The sequence below is a fragment of the Temnothorax curvispinosus genome, unplaced genomic scaffold (assembly GCF_003070985.1).
Source record: "Temnothorax curvispinosus isolate PA1 unplaced genomic scaffold, ASM307098v1 QBEX01002937.1, whole genome shotgun sequence".
NCBI lineage: Eukaryota > Metazoa > Arthropoda > Insecta > Hymenoptera > Formicidae > Temnothorax > Temnothorax curvispinosus.
In genome coordinates, this window is record NW_020212717.1 from 150,658 (window position 1) to 168,636 (window position 17,979).

The 17,979-nt window shown below is 39.5% G+C and overlaps 2 protein-coding genes across 6 annotated transcripts; one reads left to right on the forward strand and one right to left on the reverse strand.

The window, feature by feature from the left end:
* Positions 1-1,479: 1,479 nt before the first annotated feature.
* Positions 1,480-8,189, reverse strand: LOC112452086 (ras GTPase-activating protein 3). 4 transcript variants are annotated; one of them, XM_025012128.1, is made up of 15 exons: positions 8,083-8,189; positions 6,501-6,621; positions 6,129-6,398; positions 5,782-5,938; positions 5,433-5,620; positions 5,012-5,347; positions 4,681-4,882; positions 4,381-4,599; positions 4,151-4,275; positions 3,820-3,957; positions 3,460-3,501; positions 3,247-3,353; positions 2,886-3,129; positions 2,466-2,807; positions 1,480-2,378 (listed from the first exon to the last, which is right to left on the reverse strand). In XM_025012128.1, the coding sequence occupies exons 1-15, from the start codon at positions 8,135-8,137 to the stop codon at positions 1,823-1,825; spliced, it is 3,102 nt and encodes a 1,033-aa protein (XP_024867896.1). In that variant the 5' UTR covers positions 8,138-8,189; the 3' UTR covers positions 1,480-1,822. The 4 variants fall into 4 exon arrangements, with proteins under 4 accessions (XP_024867896.1, XP_024867894.1, XP_024867897.1 ...); XM_025012126.1 differs by lacking the exon at positions 8,083-8,189 and adding an exon at positions 7,571-7,881; XM_025012129.1 differs by lacking the exon at positions 3,460-3,501.
* A 1,792-nt stretch (positions 8,190-9,981) lies between these two features.
* On the forward strand, positions 9,982-17,931 carry LOC112452076 (O-glucosyltransferase rumi homolog). 2 transcript variants are annotated; one of them, XM_025012110.1, is made up of 6 exons: positions 9,982-11,193; positions 16,343-16,514; positions 16,647-16,848; positions 16,985-17,263; positions 17,359-17,591; positions 17,689-17,931. In XM_025012110.1, exons 1-6 carry the CDS (start codon positions 11,130-11,132, stop codon positions 17,882-17,884), a joined length of 1,146 nt encoding a protein of 381 aa, XP_024867878.1. In that variant the 5' UTR covers positions 9,982-11,129; the 3' UTR covers positions 17,885-17,931. The 2 variants fall into 2 exon arrangements, with proteins under 2 accessions (XP_024867878.1, XP_024867877.1); XM_025012109.1 differs by lacking the exon at positions 9,982-11,193 and adding an exon at positions 15,834-16,200.
* The last annotated feature ends 48 nt before the right edge of the window (positions 17,932-17,979 follow it).

Here is a 17,979-nt window from a genome sequence, read left to right on the forward strand (position 1 = left end):
TTCCTTCTCTCCCTCTCTCTCACACACTCTACTTAAATAATTAGAATTTATTGCAACAGAAACCGAATATTATCAACTTTTCAGAATTGTTCTGAAAAAAATATTGTAAAAAACTAATCTTTTCTTATATAGATTTAAGTATATGTGTTTTATTATAAATTATATTAATTGCTTCACATCACGAGAGAATGATCTAAATCAGAGAATTCATTAAAAAATCTTAAAAATGGTTAACCATAATTTGATAAAATGTTACATACGTGTTCTATATACTTATCCCGCATTAATCTTTTTTAAAAAATTAAAATATAATTTTCATCATCTTTTAATTGTGCAATTAAAGATAGCCCTTTAATAAATGCCGAATATGTCTTAAGAAATGTAAAAAAATTTCAAATTAATTATGACCAATACATCTTATATAAAAAATTTGTAGCTTAGATAGTTTAAAAGTTATTACGAATGTTGATTTCATATTCTATCACAGGAAATTGATCAAATATTCATTCAACGTATAATCAATTATAATAGCATCGTAAAGTATACGAACAATATATGAAAACAAAACATTATTAAAGTAACATTTAGCAACAAACAAACAAACACGCGCGCACACACACACACAGTTCGAGATTGCAAGATCTTTTTGTTATATCTGTCACATATCTCTTTCCATTAAAATTTTAACAGATCTAACATTTTCGTTTTTATGTAAAAGTCTATATTAGAATAACTAATAAAATATAAGAATTGATAACAGAAAGAGGTACATATTTTTGAATAAATGTAAATTCAGACTGTTTTATAATAAAAGAGAGTCTACAATGATAAATGCAGTAAAAAAATTTACTTGCGGCTACTTTAGGCTTGTAAAGAATAAATTTAGCGCCTGTACGATTAGATGTTGTTTACATCTTTCCCACCATATGGCTCGATTGAATTTATAAAAGTGCAAACACTAGAGCAAAAAATACGGTTGGTTGTTTAGAAATCCTGAGATTTTTTTATCAAATTGTAAGGTAATTACTTCTATTTTTGTGACATTAATAGGCATTACTATATTCTTATCTTAAGGATGTGCGTATTTATAATTAATACAGAAAAAATTGGGCTCAAAATTGATAGAATAATATATGAATCAAAGATAGCGGTAATTGTATTCAATTACAGTAAAAAAATTTCTCTATAATCTATAACAATAACTATTACGTAATATTACATAGCTATAATTGAGTGTTTTATATCGACGAGAACTCGACCTTTCAATGAATGAGATTACAAGTTGTGCAATAACACAATCAATGTCATATTTATGCACATACATCTCCAATAATATTGAAATGAGATGAGAAAAATAAATAAATAATAAATAGTAGAGATTTCTGTGATGACAAGATGTTACGTTCTCTGCACAGCATGGTAACAAATCAAAGGATACGTTAAATTACATTCCGTTATAACTCATTCTCTCTTTTTCTCTCTCTCTCTCTCTCTCTCATTTATCTGGTATCCAAGAGATAAATTAAAACGATTCGTCATAAAAGGCAGACATATGCAACAGAAAAAAACTGCCTCCAACAGCAGCAGAGTCATTAATTAGACACAACAGAAAGATTATATACGTATATAATCCTATGTACAATATATATATATGTATATATATATATATATATATAGCAATAAGAAAAGTAGCCAAGAGGAATTGTACTTTTCCTTTAAAAAAAGCGACCAATATAAATTTCTATATTTTCTCTCATTCCTCCGTGACTTTTTTTTTAAATTTCTAGAAACGTGCAACTTACATTTGTACATCATAGGTAAATTAGTGATTACCACGCTCACTCATCGATTTACAAGATATGTCAGGGACATCGTCCTGTAATCGTCTTGTCAATGTACATTCGCCTAGCACTCTAATGTTGTCATAATTACCCAATTTTCGCGACAATGTACCCGATAAATTAATACTATCTGCCGTTAGTAGACTGGTGCTGTCTAGTCTTTTATGATTTTCCATACTTTCGTTAGCGTTTCTTTCCGATTTATCAGATCTTAATGTATTGTTTAAGCTATGATCGAATTTTCTGAGATCATTTTGGATACTTCTGATAGTATCGCTATTGTTTTCGTATCCTCGCAACAAATGATTTTCGTTCTCATACCTACGATTAATGGAGTCAGGATCAAGACACTTTCTGAATGTATCGTCGTATCTTTGACTCTCGACAATTTTTCTAGAGAATCCCATGTCGTAATGTTCCGTCTCTATAGATCGTTGATTTAGACCATCCAACTCGTACATTCGCTTTGTCAACTGATTATCGAAACCTGCTCTACTAGCTAAGTGGAGGTAGTTGTCATCACCGATGGGAGCCTGTCTGCAAGAGCCAAGTACGCAAATATTATTTTGTAATAGCGAAAATCCAACATACATCCGACAAAACAATGAGCTATATCACACATACTTGCTGCCGTATTTGGTGTCGCGTGCCAGTCTTCTAAAATAGGCTCTATGTTCACACTGCAACGCATATGCAGCATCTCTAAGTGCGATTAAAGTCTTGAAACACGAAGGTACATCTTCAATAGGCGATCCACCATCCGGAATAACACACATATCGCTAGCACCATAAACCGCCTGGCATTCACATGCATTCATCAATGTATCGAGACGTGGCAGATTTGTGAAGATTAACGAATGTATTCTCTGCAAATCGCGATCTGGGTCTAAGACCATTCGCAGTCCAGCCTCTATTCCTGGCGATACTTGACTGCATCCCGGTGCAGTTTCAGCAACTGCCCGACAGCTACATACGTTGCAGGAGCAAAAAGTTAGAATAGAAATACATACATACACGTTTCTCGATATCCACCACATTACTCACCAAAGCCAATGGCCATTGATGTATGCACTTGGATGATATTTTTCCAAGCGGTTACTGTTTGTTTGACATATTTTTGTGAGAATGTCAATCCATTCCTTTTCTTCTACACAATTACCAGCTTGAACATACAATGCCCTTTGTGGTTGAATAATTTGAAACATGTTTTTCATCTTGAAAGAATCTTCGTGAAGTCTTTCCACTGCTAAAATTTCTTCTAATGGTATCTTACATAAAGGTTCTTTACCTGTAAATTATATAAAGTATTCTATATAAAAAATTGTATTTACTGTTCTTGTATACTGTTCCTTAAGAGAAAGAGATATAATCTTTATAAAAGATATAATCATAAAAGGGTATTCACCTTTGGTTTTAGAATATGTCAAATCATGGGTGGTAAGTCTAAAATATCTCTGCTTAAAATTCTTGCGCCCAAATCGTTTTCTGCCTTGTGCTCGTTTAATCATTACTCTATTAAAAAAATATATTACAATTAAAAAATTGCATTTAAAAAATACTCTTGTAGAAAGATTAATTTATCAATAGACAAATATAAACGTTACTTGATGATACCAACCTCTTGTTACAATTGGTAGTATGCATAAAGAGAAAGTATATTCTATTAGAAATATACAAAGTTTTTAAGCATTTACTTGTGTAATCTGAATACTATATTTTCAAGTTAACACAAAATCTGACTTAAGGAGCATTTATTATATTTATTATATTAGATTTTTTTAGATCTTTCTCTCTCTTCTCCCTCTTCTTTCTGTTTATGTATGTACATGTGCGTATATGAGCGCGCACATGTGAACTTTTGATGCAAAAGACATGAGATAGAGAAAGAGAGAAAAGAAGAAGAAGAAGAGATGGAGGGAGGGAGATATATATATATAAATATATGCGTGTTTATATATATAAAAATAAATGAATGTACCCTTCTTTGAGTACCACTGGTTGTTCTTGCAATACCGTTGGACGCTGTTTTGTGATACCGCTACTACTATTACTGCTAGTCGATATTATCTCTAGAAATTGCTTGACTGCTTGTATATGTCTTTCCGTGTAAAACTCTCTATAATATCAAATTGTATATATAATAAAGAAAAAAAATTATTTGTTGCGTTTAATATTGGGTTGGCCAATAAGTCCGTTATTTATAAGTAAAATTTATAAGTAAAAAACTACACGGACTTATTGGCCAACCTATTACTTAATCTTTAAACTTTCTGATACTTTTCTTGAACGAATATTTATTAAAACCTTACCTGTATACACATTCCATGTATTCTTCTTTGCATACACTGCCTGCGCCTCCTCTACAAGACACCAAATTTCCAAGACTTTGAATCGTCTTAGATATTAATGTTAATGTCCTATTGGTCTGTGAATCCTACAAAATAGCATACGTTACAGGTAAATTCAACGGAGAACTGCTATATAAAAGTATATAAGACATTCTTCATATATAATACATATCGTTTCTTCAGTTATTTACAATTTGTTCGGTAGTGATATCAAATAATCTTGGACCCAATATTGCAGGAGCGAAAAATCGTAAAAAGATAAATCCACTTATCACCGAATATCTCACTTCCTTGTTTTTTGGAAAGTGAGTTGCAGCGAGTTCTCTCAAACACCAAAACATTTCACACATTAAAGGCGGACATCTTACTCCTGACGTTGTTATAGCTACAAATACTCTTTCAACATATTCCTATGAAAAAAGATGGCTATTAGTATACCTCTCGTTGTCTTGAAAAGAACGTTAGAGTTACAAGCACTTGTAATTTAATACCTTCAAATTCGTCAAATTCGTCTCTGTTGTATTGCCATCCTTTACCCGAGTTGGATCTATTTCACATGGCTTTTTTTCAAGAAAGACTTGTTCCATTGCAGGTCTAAGAGTACTATGCAAATAATGAAGACCCGCTAATCTCATGCCTTCGTCCATCATCTTGCTCACTAATGTATTACCTCGAAAGATGGTCGTTGGGTCACTTAAATAAAAAAATTGCCTTTTTATAATTACAATATGCAATATGTAAATAATTGAAGTGAATAATAAGACTAACAAGACTAGTTGATACATCTAAATTATTATAAAATAACACAATTAGTTGGCTTACGTCAATTTAGAAATCTCATGACTAGCAAGTGCTCGCATCACAGATACCAGCTGTCCATGATGCACCAATACTCGAACTAATGGTTGCGCAGCTTCCATTTTACTAGCTACAATTTCACCCAATATGTAAACAGCCGATGATGTTATCGGCTGAACATTGACGCTTTGTAACAATAGACTTTTAAGTTTATCGTACACTTCAGATGGGAAGACATGATCGGCTACGTAATGAATCTTCAAACGTAAAGATCCCAAACCTGGTAACGTACCAGGTGGTGTTGAATTACTTGAAATTTTACTTGGACGATGTTTTGCTGCTCTAGGTTGTAAAAAATACCTGTGCGAAATAAAATAACGTACGTTATTCGAACTACCGTGCGAGAATCCGTGACCATACGAAAAGCAATAATACAAGCGTATACCATGCGGTTGTTGTACTAGTTTCTTCTTTTTGTGTTCCTTTTAACGTAACTCGCACTTCTCCAAGAAACACCGATTGTTCCCCCATGCCAGGAGATGCGTGCCACAAACCAACAACTACTTCTCCAACTTGAGCTCCTTCAATAGAATAATGGGAGACATCTTTGTCTCTGGTCTCGGTTAACTCTGGCTACAATGTAAAAGAAACCACACTTACCGCACTGTTCATGTACACTGCATCTGTGCACGTGTATACTCTGCGCGCGCGCGCGCGTGTGCGCATATACGTGTACATATGCATAACGTATAAATAAGAGAATAAGCCGAGATGATATTACAGGCTATTCTTACCTCAAATACAAATGTCTCGTTAAAATATGGAGATGCTGTTTTCTTTTTAACCTTTGTGCGCTTAGATATTTTTTTACCATTACTATACATGACTGTAACAATTGCAAAGGGATCACAGCTACCATTTTTAATGGTTAATTCACTACATTCTATTATTCTGTAATGCATAAAGCCAAAGACACATATTACTGGAGGCCGTGTGTGTGCATATACACACACATACATATATATCTATATATACGTATATATATGTTGCATATTCTAGTTTTATGTATGAGACAGTCGTGGGACAGTCGTCGCGACGTAATATGCGACGACTGTTGTGTCACTGTACCGTTGTCTCTCACCTTACTGTAAGTTTAGGCTGAGGGTGTCCGACTTGATGTTGCAAAGCAAGTTCCAAATGAGCCTTGCCTTGGACTTCAGAGTCAGCGTCGACTGGTTTCAGAGGAAACCAATGCTCTTTATTATGATATGTAGCTAAATCTTCTCTCTTTATCGCTACCTTTCCCAAAATTTTATCCTGCTTTAAATGTCTATCTCTATCATATACATAAATGCCAAGGTAACGAAATTTTCTGGGCACTTCAAATTGAAACTCCTCCCCAAAAAACGGACTATATAAAGGTCACAAAATATATTTCCTTGTAAATGATTTAAATATATGGATTATATTACGAGGTGAAACAAATTTTGCAGATTTGATTTGACAGACTTACTTGAGAGTTCTTTCCATAGTTGTCGTCCTGAATATTTCTTCTTGATCCAGCGACAAGGTGCAGTAAACGTCTCGCGTACCTGGCGACCCATGACTTCGACTTTGAAGGTTCTTTGCTTCTCCTGTAGGAAAAGTGTCGGTAGGCGTAATTAATAAGAGATATTTCTTAGGTGAAAAATAATTCCGAGTTACTTACTAATTACGTTCGAATTACATTTAAACCGCTATTCGCGTTAATCATTTCTTCTCGAGAAATGATTAGGCGAAGGAAAGATTGTTATATATTTACATTTAAATGGACTGTGGCTATACTATATCGTTAGACACGTCTTACAACCGTGTCTAACAATAAGTAAGCGTCATTACAGATTCTCTTGAGAAAGTGTCTATCACTTGGTGCAACGATTTCGCGCACAAGAAAATATAAGTACTGGTAAATTTATAAAAATATAATATATGTTTACATTATTGTTTACAATTACATTATATCAGATTATCACCCACGTTGCACAGACACAATAGAAAAATGAATGCTACACAGGTAAAGATACCTACGTAAAGTAACTCGAATGTAATTATCGATTTATTGATTTCCAATAATTCGAATCGCGCTACGCAGCACGCTGCACTTTTAATAACTATTTCACCCGCGTAATATCGCAGGCATGACGAGACTGCATGAAACGAAATTTTACGACCAAATCCTGACTTTATTCTAAAAGGCCATTGTCGCCATTGTGTCAAACATTCGTGTCAAGGTGTCAAGTGTCAATTCGCGTCATATTAACGTCGACTCGCTCGTTATTTATTTATGAAGCAGGTTGTCGAATGCAGTTGGAAGATGGCAATTTCGGAAATATAGAAAAAAACGGGAAGGCGTTCGCGAGCCTGTTAGGAAAAGTACACTGCTTCTCCGTACGTGTCAGACGATTCGAATAGTTGGAATAACGAAGAACGCACATCATTTCACGTATTTCATGTGAATAGAGGATCAAGACAAAATTTTACATTCGACCGAAGACATTTTCGGTACATTTTCTGTCCGTGTCCGTGATCGCACAATTTTCTTACCGTATACACAGACGGTACAGATCATGCGGCATACACGCATACACATGCACCCGCGCACGCACGCACGTATCAATGCATGCGTGCGTGCGCGCGCGCGCGCGCGCGCGTAGGAGGACAACGACGCGTGGGAGTCGGGAATGTACGCCAGCGATCGCCCATCGCTAGCGAATTTCGCGTGAAAATCGGATGTCGTCCTCGATCGATTCACACACATTACCGTCGTTGCCGGACGCAAAAGCCCGACATTCGTCAGCCGTTTTCAAGCTTTCGCTCGAAGAAACGACAGACGATACAACGGATACGGCCGTAGGAGTTGAATTGGGTGACATCCCGAACGCGCGGCGCCGAGCGGAGCGGCGCGTGAAAAACGGCGCCCACGACCGACACTGCAACCGCGATCGTGTCCCGCGCGGAGCCGGAGCCGGAGGTCGCACCGTGGCGATAAACGCCCGTCACGCATCACGCTCACGTCAATCACTCGCGGCACCGCCGCACACCACCCATTTCCCTACCGATTTTGATCCTTAGCCTCTCTTCAACGCGGACTAGGCGCGTCTCCTCGGCCATGTTACCTCCATGACACTACTGAGTGACTACACGAACGAAACGCAAGCGGTTCGTTCATTCTGTGAATGGGTCTAAGCCAGGGCCGTGACACCGGGCACGGGGCCCAGCGCCCAGCGCCCTCTCCTCTCTCTACAGTACCCCCCTACCCTACCCTACCCGCTGCCTACCCGGCACCCGCTGCCGCTAGTGCCGCGTCAGCCGCGTGCCGCAGGCCACAGTCCTCGACGTCTTCGCCGTGTCACCGCGATCCGGGCGTCTCGGGCGTCGGGCGATCCAGTAGCCATCCGACATCCGATTCTGCGATACTGCCGCAATACTCATCCGTATCCCCTCCCGTTCTCACGCGATGCCATTACTTCCTTCTTACAGTTCTCACGTCCGTTCTTGCCAAGCTCGTGTCTACTACTCGCGCTTTACGAATACATTATCATGGAAAGAATCGAGAGAGAGAGAGAGAGAGAGAGAGAGAGAGAGAGAGAGAGAGAGAGAGAGCCCGCACGTAGAGGCGACAGCGAGTGGTCCGCGCCACTATGTTGTCACTTGCAATTACTTACTCTTTATTTCATCGTTTCGTTGCGAGAAAAAGCCGCTTCCGGATTTTACGACAGGATATCGATAGTGCTGATATAACGATATTAACGATAGATTATTATTCTCATTCGCCTCAACGCAAAAATAAGTTATTCCAAATGAATTTGTTCGTCGATAAGTTAATGTAAACAACACAAGTTAAGGAAGCGATTAATTATTTTTGACTGATAGTATCGCTAATCTTAATTTATTTGATTAACGATATGAAATAGCTATTATGTATGTTGTTGACCCATAAAATTATACCCATCGTTACGTACGACAAAGAAATATGCGCGACATTTTTTCAACGATCCAACACGTCCGTTTATTTTCTCATGCAACGAGTCGTCAATGCTGTTCGACCGCGTGTCCTATGGCGCGCGTGCCACTCGCTACGAGGTTGGCGTATACCGGGTGACCAATACATAAAGGTGCGTAATGCGTACGCGCATCACGCTTTCCTCGCTGCATTCACGATGTGAGATGTGAGAATTGCGAGATGTGAGCACATGTACATAAATATGAGCGCAGGATTAAACCCACTGCTCTCTCTCTCGCTCGCGCGCGCGAGACTCGTCTCATCTTTTTCTTGAGCGCGTGGTCGGTATCTTTGGTTTGTCAAGCCTAGAGCTGTTTGTTGCTCTTGTGCACGGTGTGTTACACACGGCGAGAACGTTACATGCTCGCGCGCGTACTCGGGACTCGGGACGGCATTGGTTTACGTCGCTCAACTAAGCGCGTGTATAAGTGGTGACTGTGGTGAGCCACTTCCTGATGGCGCAATGGCCCGCTTCCTCCCTCCCTCCAGCCCTCTCTCACGCTCTCTCGCTCTTCCGTACATTTATTAACAACAAATACAATACAAGTATTTATATTATGCAAGTCTTGGTACGTGCGTGTACTCTTTTCAAGAATTGTCGCGCACGAAATTTATTACTAAGTACACAAGAATAATTAGGATAGTGTATGAAATGCAGATCTGCGAAATAGAATTTAAGATAAAAAATTTTACAAAGATACATCGAGATAAACACTACTTATAGGAAGGTCGAGTTTAGAAAGGCGATATGTTTTCTCGCGAACCGCGAGAAAAGAAAAAATATAGCGTACCCTTGAGCAGCAAAATTTTTAAAAATTTATAAGAACTAGATTATTGATTGCCATCTCCCGCAGCTGCTTTCAGGGAAAAGTTACTGTATCAGAGTATCTCGCTCGACCTCGACGAAATATGTGTATATATATATATAAGTTGGGGCGGATCAATAGAGAGATCGTAGGTCGTAGGGAAAGAGAGAAGACGCCCTGTGAGACCACTAACGTTGCTTGCGATTTAATGAGAATTTTGCTATTTTTCCCCTTTGTTGCCGTCCTCGGCAATCTCGGCATGCGAACGAGCGCGAGGTTACACAAGGAGCTGTCCTCGCGTTACCTCCTTGCGAAATGATCGTATCGAGCACGTTGAAGCTTGAAATCATACTAATTTCTAGGGTGGAAATCTCCGTGAACTGAAAAATGTATTAATGTGTGATGGGTGATTTTCTCCGAGATTTTCTCTGCGGGCGCGTCGATGCTCGAGGTTCCCCCTTGACGACATATCGCTATCTAGATCTTAATTATAAAGATTTATGATATTATGCAGATTGCAGAGAGCAACTAGCTCTCTCGGCGTAACTAGCGTCGTATACTTTTGCAAGACTTTCACGGAAGATTTTCCCACGTGGCCCGTATATACACGCCGCGCCCGCGCCGCGCTCATACGCTCTTTCCGCGACGCGTCTTTTAAATTTAAAGGTAAAAGAGAATCATGGCTTTTCGTTCGTTTCTTTATTCTATATGTCTTATCGTCACATTTTCACACATTTCCATGCAACATGCAACATCTTCCGTACGTTAATAAAACCCGAATTACGTCAATTGACTTAATTTTGCTCCACACTATTTTATTTTCCATGACACGGAAAACGTTTGAAATTTCAGTTATTCTATACAATCTACATTATTTCTGGTACGTCTGATCTGACAATAAGACAATCTATTCTTTTGTAACGATAAACCAATTGATTAAAGATACGTACGCTATCAAATCGACTTGGCTTTCTCTCGGCCAGTTTTATCAAAACTAATATTGCATCGTCCGCGTCGTACAAGCAAGTTGTAAACATTATCCTCGACGTCCTCCTCCTTACCGCCGGAAATAGGCTCCTTGATATACGTCCTTTCAACTAACGCGAGTGCGAGTGGGAATAAACTAACTTGACGGACAACAACTACGTGTCGTTACGTCGTACGCGCGAGATGAGAAAGTGTTCCAAAACCCGATCAAGAGAGGAAACGACTCACGATCCATTTAAATTTCAGTCAAGATTTAAGCTAAGAGATTTTTTTCTTAGGATTAATTATAAATTTACACAAATGAAGCATGTCCTACGGACCTACGAAGTTGTATTACGACACATCGTACGATACTATAATAATAACATGTGGTAAGAGAGAAGAAAGAAACTGTTGGATGGCGGATTAGAAATATAAGTATATTGGATAGTAATATAAGTACACGCGCGGGTGACGTGTGGACTTGTTTTTCATCGACAATAACCGTCGCTCGACAGAGGACGAAAAAAATATATTAACGACGATGCGCGCATAAACGCGGCAGCCAGGAGTAGTTGGATGGTCGAGGGTGGAGGGTGGAGGGTGGCGGCGAGCGGCGAGTCCAAGTCACGACGCGCCGCGCTGCGCCGCGCCTCGATCGAGCGAGCGCGTGAATGAAACGGGTGGAGCGGTTACGAGGAAAAAATATGAATGAAGTCGTGGTAGTGACAGTCGCGTACGGTTTACGTTTAGCGCGCATGCGTCCCCGAGCCGTAAGCCGTAATGCATGTAGCACGTGCATCGTTTCGTGTCATTCAGCGTCAACACAACAGCGTCGTAAAACTATGCGAGGAGACGGCCGGACGGACGATCGGCCAAGGTGAGATGTCGATATAACGTCGCGTCGTCATTCGTCATATGCCATAGATCGCACGTGCTACTACAATATTGTTAAGTTAACGTTCTCTCCTTCTCGCTTACGAATTTGTTTTTTTTTTCTTTGCAAAACGAAGTCGGTGTCCGCGTCGGTGACAATAATAATCCCGCCGATGACAATCGATAACGACGATAACAATTAACGTGTATAGCGCGTGGACCGACGACGGCGAAATTCTTTCCTCCTTGCTTCTTTTCTCCTCTTTATCATCGACCCTATACTGAAATAGCGGGCGAGAGGATCGGATCGTTAGATATCTCACTTGGAAAAATGTCCGATCTACGCGATGCATGTCAGTCAGATATGTTAGATTTCAATGGTGTCATCTGATGTCGACGTGCGACGCGCGCGGCCGCGGAGAACCTTCCTGAGAGGAAAGATGGAAGCTTTATTAATAACTCTGCTCTAATTGTAAGAGCACAAGGTATCGCGCGTTATGCTTTTTCTCAACCGATCTCGACTGATGCAATTCAGGGAGTCTATAGAATTCGCTCTAGAATTCTAACGCAAAACGCCCATCAACGCTGACACGATGCCGCGCCGTCTCTCTCATTTCTCCGGTCGCTCCGATCGACGGAGGTGAGAATCCGAGGCCGGGGCCGGGTATGCCGAAATTGGCGAAATTGTTACTCGACTCGACTCGCGTATATTTGAAGTTGGACTAGTTGGAGGCACTTGAGATTCCTGTGGGCGCGAGCAATGTGTTTAATTACGTGTCACGTGTCACGCGTATCGCGTGCGCCACGTGTGCGCTGTATGTACGCGGCTATAATATCGAGTGCAATCGAGTGTGTTTCTCGCACTCGTTACGCGTCAATCGCGTCATAAAGTCATAACACGTCATATCGCGTCATATTGCCGGCGCCGGAGTCCGCGACGTATACTCGTACATATGTACGCGCCACGCGGACGTGCGAACGGTGAACGCGTCACGAAAATTGAGCGCGGCCAATCAGCCAATGTACCTTTCCTACGATTGAGAAATTGAGATGACTCGTTACCGTTGGCGCGATGCGCGCTTGTGCGTGCGTGCGTGCGGGTGCACCTCGTGAAAATATATATGGATAAGCGAAGACGCGCTTCTCTCTAATCTCTATTAGGTAGCTCATCGTGTTGAGATGCGAAATTTGCAATTTTGAAATTATTTTCAGTGACGTGCGACGAGCACCAGTGAAGAAGCACGATCCTTTCTCGAGATAAATTTATTGTCGATTTTTGCGCAGTAGGGCGCGACTCGGATCGGCATCGTACCTATTTCTCCTCTGATGAAATTTTTCTCCTGCCGCGATGCCGCCCGAACGGCGCGGGCCACGTCTAACGGAGAAGTTGCTCCGGAAGTCGCTCGATCTTTATTCCCAGTTTTGCGTTCAATGGTTAAATTCTAAATATAAAGTCGCGTATAAAGTTGCGCACGCTTGCCCATAGACACCTATGTACACGCGTGAACGTGTTTGGTTTCGAGTTTGGAGCAGTGACCACCCGGCATAACGCGCTTGGCTCGCACCTCGCATCTTTCCTAGCACCGCAAGTTATTCTCTTTGCAAGTTATTCGATTCGAGCCAATTTTTTCTTATCGCTTATTTGCTACGTACATCCAGACTCAAAACGAAAGCGATTTCATGATTGCACGTGGGATATGTTACATGCCATGCAGTATGTAACGTATGTATAGGTATTATGTGCGTGTGCAACTGTCGGTTTATGTATATACGCGACACGTTAATTCTCGTAATTTGTATCTTGCATTCGCAATCTTACTCTCGCCCCTCCCCCCCCTCTCTCTCTCTCTATGCGTTTGCCAATTTTTTCCTTCGTTACTTCAAAGCGAGCGAGCGACATACAAATTTTGTGCTCGCTCCGTATCGATGTACATATAATAAATTTCGGCCAAGTGAACGATAGAAAATTTATAATCTATGACATAGAATTATATGGCAGAAATGGGGAAAAACGGTTGTTGCGGACCACGCAGCAATAAACGTAGGAAACGGTAACAAACTTCCTAAACAGGGAACCGACAAGGGGAAGAAGCCCATCCGTTCGGAGGGTCTTTCACAACCCTCTCCCCACACCCCCCCCCCCCTCCACCAACCGAGTGAATGAGGCAAAAAAGTACAGCGACCTATAATTTCATTATAATTAGCTTCCGCCGATATTACGTTATGTAATTTAATTGTGCCCTTGCGATCGCGCACTTGTTCCGGCGTCCTTTGCGCGAGATTTCTTTTTGCTATTAATTGTAAACTGAAAAACTTGATATCTTTAAAGTTTAAAAGAACGATATATGTAGACTCGTCGAGAGTGAAATAACAGTATAGGAGTATAAGACGAGATTGTTTAGCAATACTTAATGTATCGATTTTCACGCGCGTGATTTTTCATTTCTAATAATTGCTCAGAGCTGATGCGAGAGAGAGAGAGAGAGAGAGAGAGAGATCGGTTGTTGGATAAACGTACTTGTAATTACGAGAAAAAAAGCATTGTGCGTACAACTAAGAATGGTATCTAGATCGAGAAAACTAGACAAGCTACACTATTCTTACAGTATTCCCACGCGAGTACGACCGTACGGTCGTAATTGATCGGTTTTCGCGGAAAAGCAAGCAGACGTTTCCCAACCGTGCTGCGGCGAGCGTGCGATAACGAGAGAAAAGTTGCGGAATAGCAAGAGAAACTCTCCGTAAGCGTAAAGAGAAAGAGAGTACGCACCCGCGGAATCGTGGGGATACAGACTATATACAGAGCGATATAATTGGTATACGCGGGGACCTCGTGAATATCTTACAATTAGAGTCGCACAAGTAGGACGATCCTTTCGGGCCTATTGTTTCTCGCTGCTTGTGCAAAAGCTGAAGTATACTTACGGCTGGCGGGCTGGCACACTAGCCGAAGCTGTGGCCTAGCTTGCCGTACACACGCTTCACGCTTGTCTACGTCTACGCGTTACCCGACCGACCCGCGACCACTGTGCACTGTCGCCATCAGTCACCAGTCGCCAGTCGCCACGGCCATGACAAAAGATATTGCATATGTACGCTATGATGGATAATATGGCTATACGATTGTCGCCAATCCCATTAAATCCCTTGGCCTATTATACAGATTATTTTTACGATATAACGCAATGCGCCGCGAATAACACCATCTCAAATTTCACTCAAGTTTTCCTGTCGTGTGTGTATTCTCGTTTTACTCGTTATACATATATTCATAATTTTTATTATATTTTATAATTCTATAATTCTTCCCCTACAATCCTTTAGATTACTTTAGACTCTTTGATTTAGCTCCTTTGACGAGGGAAGCGAGAATAATCTCATTAATTACAATTGATTTATTTTCATAGAATCTCTTGATGTTCCGATAGTCGATAGTCGATAGACAGTGGCATAATACGCAACCAAGAGGTAGGATAATCTCTTATAACTGGAAATCATGCGAATGCATCCGATATAAAGATTCATTTATCCGACTGAGAAGCGATGCGTAAAACGCGTAAAACGCATAAAACAAGGCCTTGATCGCCTTCGCACCTGTTGCTTGTCTATTTTTTCGCGATAATAACAGTGGAGTACTCTCGAGTGGCATAAAAGACAAAACGGAAATCGAGCCTCACCGTCATTTTTGCGTGGCATTGTTTTATATCATGCCTTCCGTGTAAATGAGGGACGGTCATACCGCGAACAACAGTGAATGCAAAGTCAGAAAATATGGAAAAAGGGATCTTATATTAAATCTTATTCTTCGCACAATTAATTAATAAGTTTCCATTTTCTCAGCACTGTTTGATTGTCTCCCGGTTGGAAGTGTAGGATATAACCGTATAATTCACCTATATAAACATTCTTTTACAATTGTTATTATTGTTAAAAGTGAGAAATGCTTTATATGAGAATGTTTAGCTATACAAACGGATATACATATATATATTTTTTAACTTTAAACTTTAATATAAAACTGCGTAGCTAGAAAAATTTTGCTCAACTCTCGAGTGCAATGTGCATATGTATATATGTATATATTATAATAATTAAATTGAGAACTTTAGACACACACACACACAATTGTCGGAAAATTGTGGAAAAAATTATATAATATTAGGAAAAAATGTACATATACCGACATCTATAGAGATTTGTAACGTGATCAACAACTGATATTTCTACATTATCTAACAGACGTGTGATTTTAGAGTTGCTTTCTTCGCGCATAGATATCGCTAGCTACAAAACCACCTTAACCTTACGCGAATATTGTGTTCGTTGTTTGTCCATACGTAAATACATACTTGGGACAATCAAATTGTGTTGACACAATATGTTGGCATTAATTAACATCATATTTTTGACAATTTTCGCCGGTCGCCTATGCGAAGAGCAATTTTGTTCGGTAGATAACGACGCAAGATTATGTAAAGAAAATGAAAATATTGACCATCGAAGATCATCATTGTATGTGAAAGGTATCGTTTGCACAACCTCAGGTCAAAATTAACTATGATAATTCTGGGATATATCTGGGATGTCAAGTGATTCTGTGAGATGCGATATATACGATGTTATTTATTATAAAATCCTCAATATATTATCTGTTCCTATTCTTAGAAACAAATGAAAGATATGAGAAATATCTAGTGGCGATTCGAAATGCAGAGCAAAACCACGAGGAATGCAATAACACGAAGCACGAATGCTTCAAAAGTGTCATCGCGCGAGATCTAAGGCCTTTTAGAGAGAAGGGCGTAAGCGAAGAAATGATTGAAGCTGCCAGAACTAGGTATCTATTACACCGGTATCACTATTATCACACAAGTATCAAGTATTGGTGACTTAATATTAGTATCTTTTGTCCTTTGTCCTTTGTCTCCACCAAAATTCTTCTAAATTCAATGATAATTGAACCCCGCAGGGGTACATTTTACCAGATAATCAAAGGTAAATTGTACAGAGAGAAAGACTGTATGTTTCCAGCCAGATGTGCTGGAATTGAACATTTCTTATTAAAGATAGTTGGTAATTTGTCCGACATGGATTTAGTTATAAATACCAGAGATTATCCTCAGTCCAGCGAATATTTTGGAAATGCCATGCCTATTTTTTCATTTAGTAAGGTGAGGGACGATTCCGTTTATCTAATTCTAAAACTTTTATTACAACTATATAACATGTATGTACATTTATCGATGCAATTATGTTTTGCTTGTTGAATTTAATAAGAGCTGTGCAGCTTGCAAAATGTATTTATAGACACCACAATATTATGATATTATGTATCCAGCATGGGCATTTTGGGAAGGTGGTCCAGCTATATCGTTGTATCCCCGTGGTCTTGGCAGATGGGATCAACATCGTAAATCGTTGAACAAGGCGAGTTTGGAAATTCCATGGGAAAAGAAAGAAAGTAGAGGATTCTTTCGCGGATCAAGAACGAATTCGGAACGCGATAACTTGATTTTATTAAGTCGTAATAAACCTCACTTAGTAGACGCTCAATATACTAAAAATCAAGCATGGAAATCTAATGAGGTATTGTCATTTTTTTTTTCTGAATCGCTTTAGCGGATTCTACATGTATATTACGACGCGAATGTATGTAAGAAAATTTGAACTTTTTATTTTAGGATACTTTACATGCAACACCAGCATCAGAGGTATCTTTAGAATCGCATTGCACGTATAAATACTTATTCAACTTTCGAGGTGTGGCAGCTTCGTTTCGATACAAACATTTATTTCTGTGCCGATCATTGGTCTTTCATGTCGGCGACGAGTGGATGGAATTTTATTATTATGCCATGAAACCGTGGATCCATTACATACCTGTCCCTAAAAATGCAGATCAAAAAGAGTTGGAGTAAGATAACTCGACATCTAATCTTGCTACGTTGCTATTGATGTTTGCCTTTAATTAAACTATCGACTGGTCTATTTTGTTTTGTTATATTTTTCAGGGATTTGATTGAATTTGCAAGGAACAATGACGATCTATCAAAGAAGATTGCTCATCGCGGAAGAGACTTTATATGGAATAATTTGCGAATGTCAGATGTTACGTATTTTTGGAAACAACTTCTTAAAAGTTATGGTAAACTTGTAGTGTACGAACCAGTATTAAAGAAAGATCTCATAAACATTAAAAAGGAATAGTGAATATAGTCGTGATAATTTTGTACGAACGTTAAATGAATCGCGCGATACTTCTTGGATAATACATAACAAATCGGTACGTATTTCTATGTGTG

Coding starts and splice junctions, on each gene's coding strand:
- LOC112452086 (XM_025012126.1), bottom strand. CDS start 7,784: ATGTGTGTGAATCGATCGAGGACGACATCCGATTTTCACGCGAAATTC. Junction 6,622..7,570: donor CTGTACCGTCTGTGTATACG/GTAAGAAAATTG, acceptor CTTTTCCTACAG/GAGAAGCAAAGAACCTTCAA. Junction 4,883..5,011: donor CATGAGATTTCTAAATTGAC/GTAAGCCAACTA, acceptor TTTTTATTTAAG/TGACCCAACGACCATCTTTC.
- LOC112452076 (XM_025012109.1), top strand. CDS start 16,056: ATGTTGGCATTAATTAACATCATATTTTTGACAATTTTCGCCGGTCGC. Junction 16,515..16,646: donor ATTGAAGCTGCCAGAACTAG/GTATCTATTACA, acceptor TGAACCCCGCAG/GGGTACATTTTACCAGATAA. Junction 17,264..17,358: donor AAGCATGGAAATCTAATGAG/GTATTGTCATTT, acceptor TTTTTATTTTAG/GATACTTTACATGCAACACC.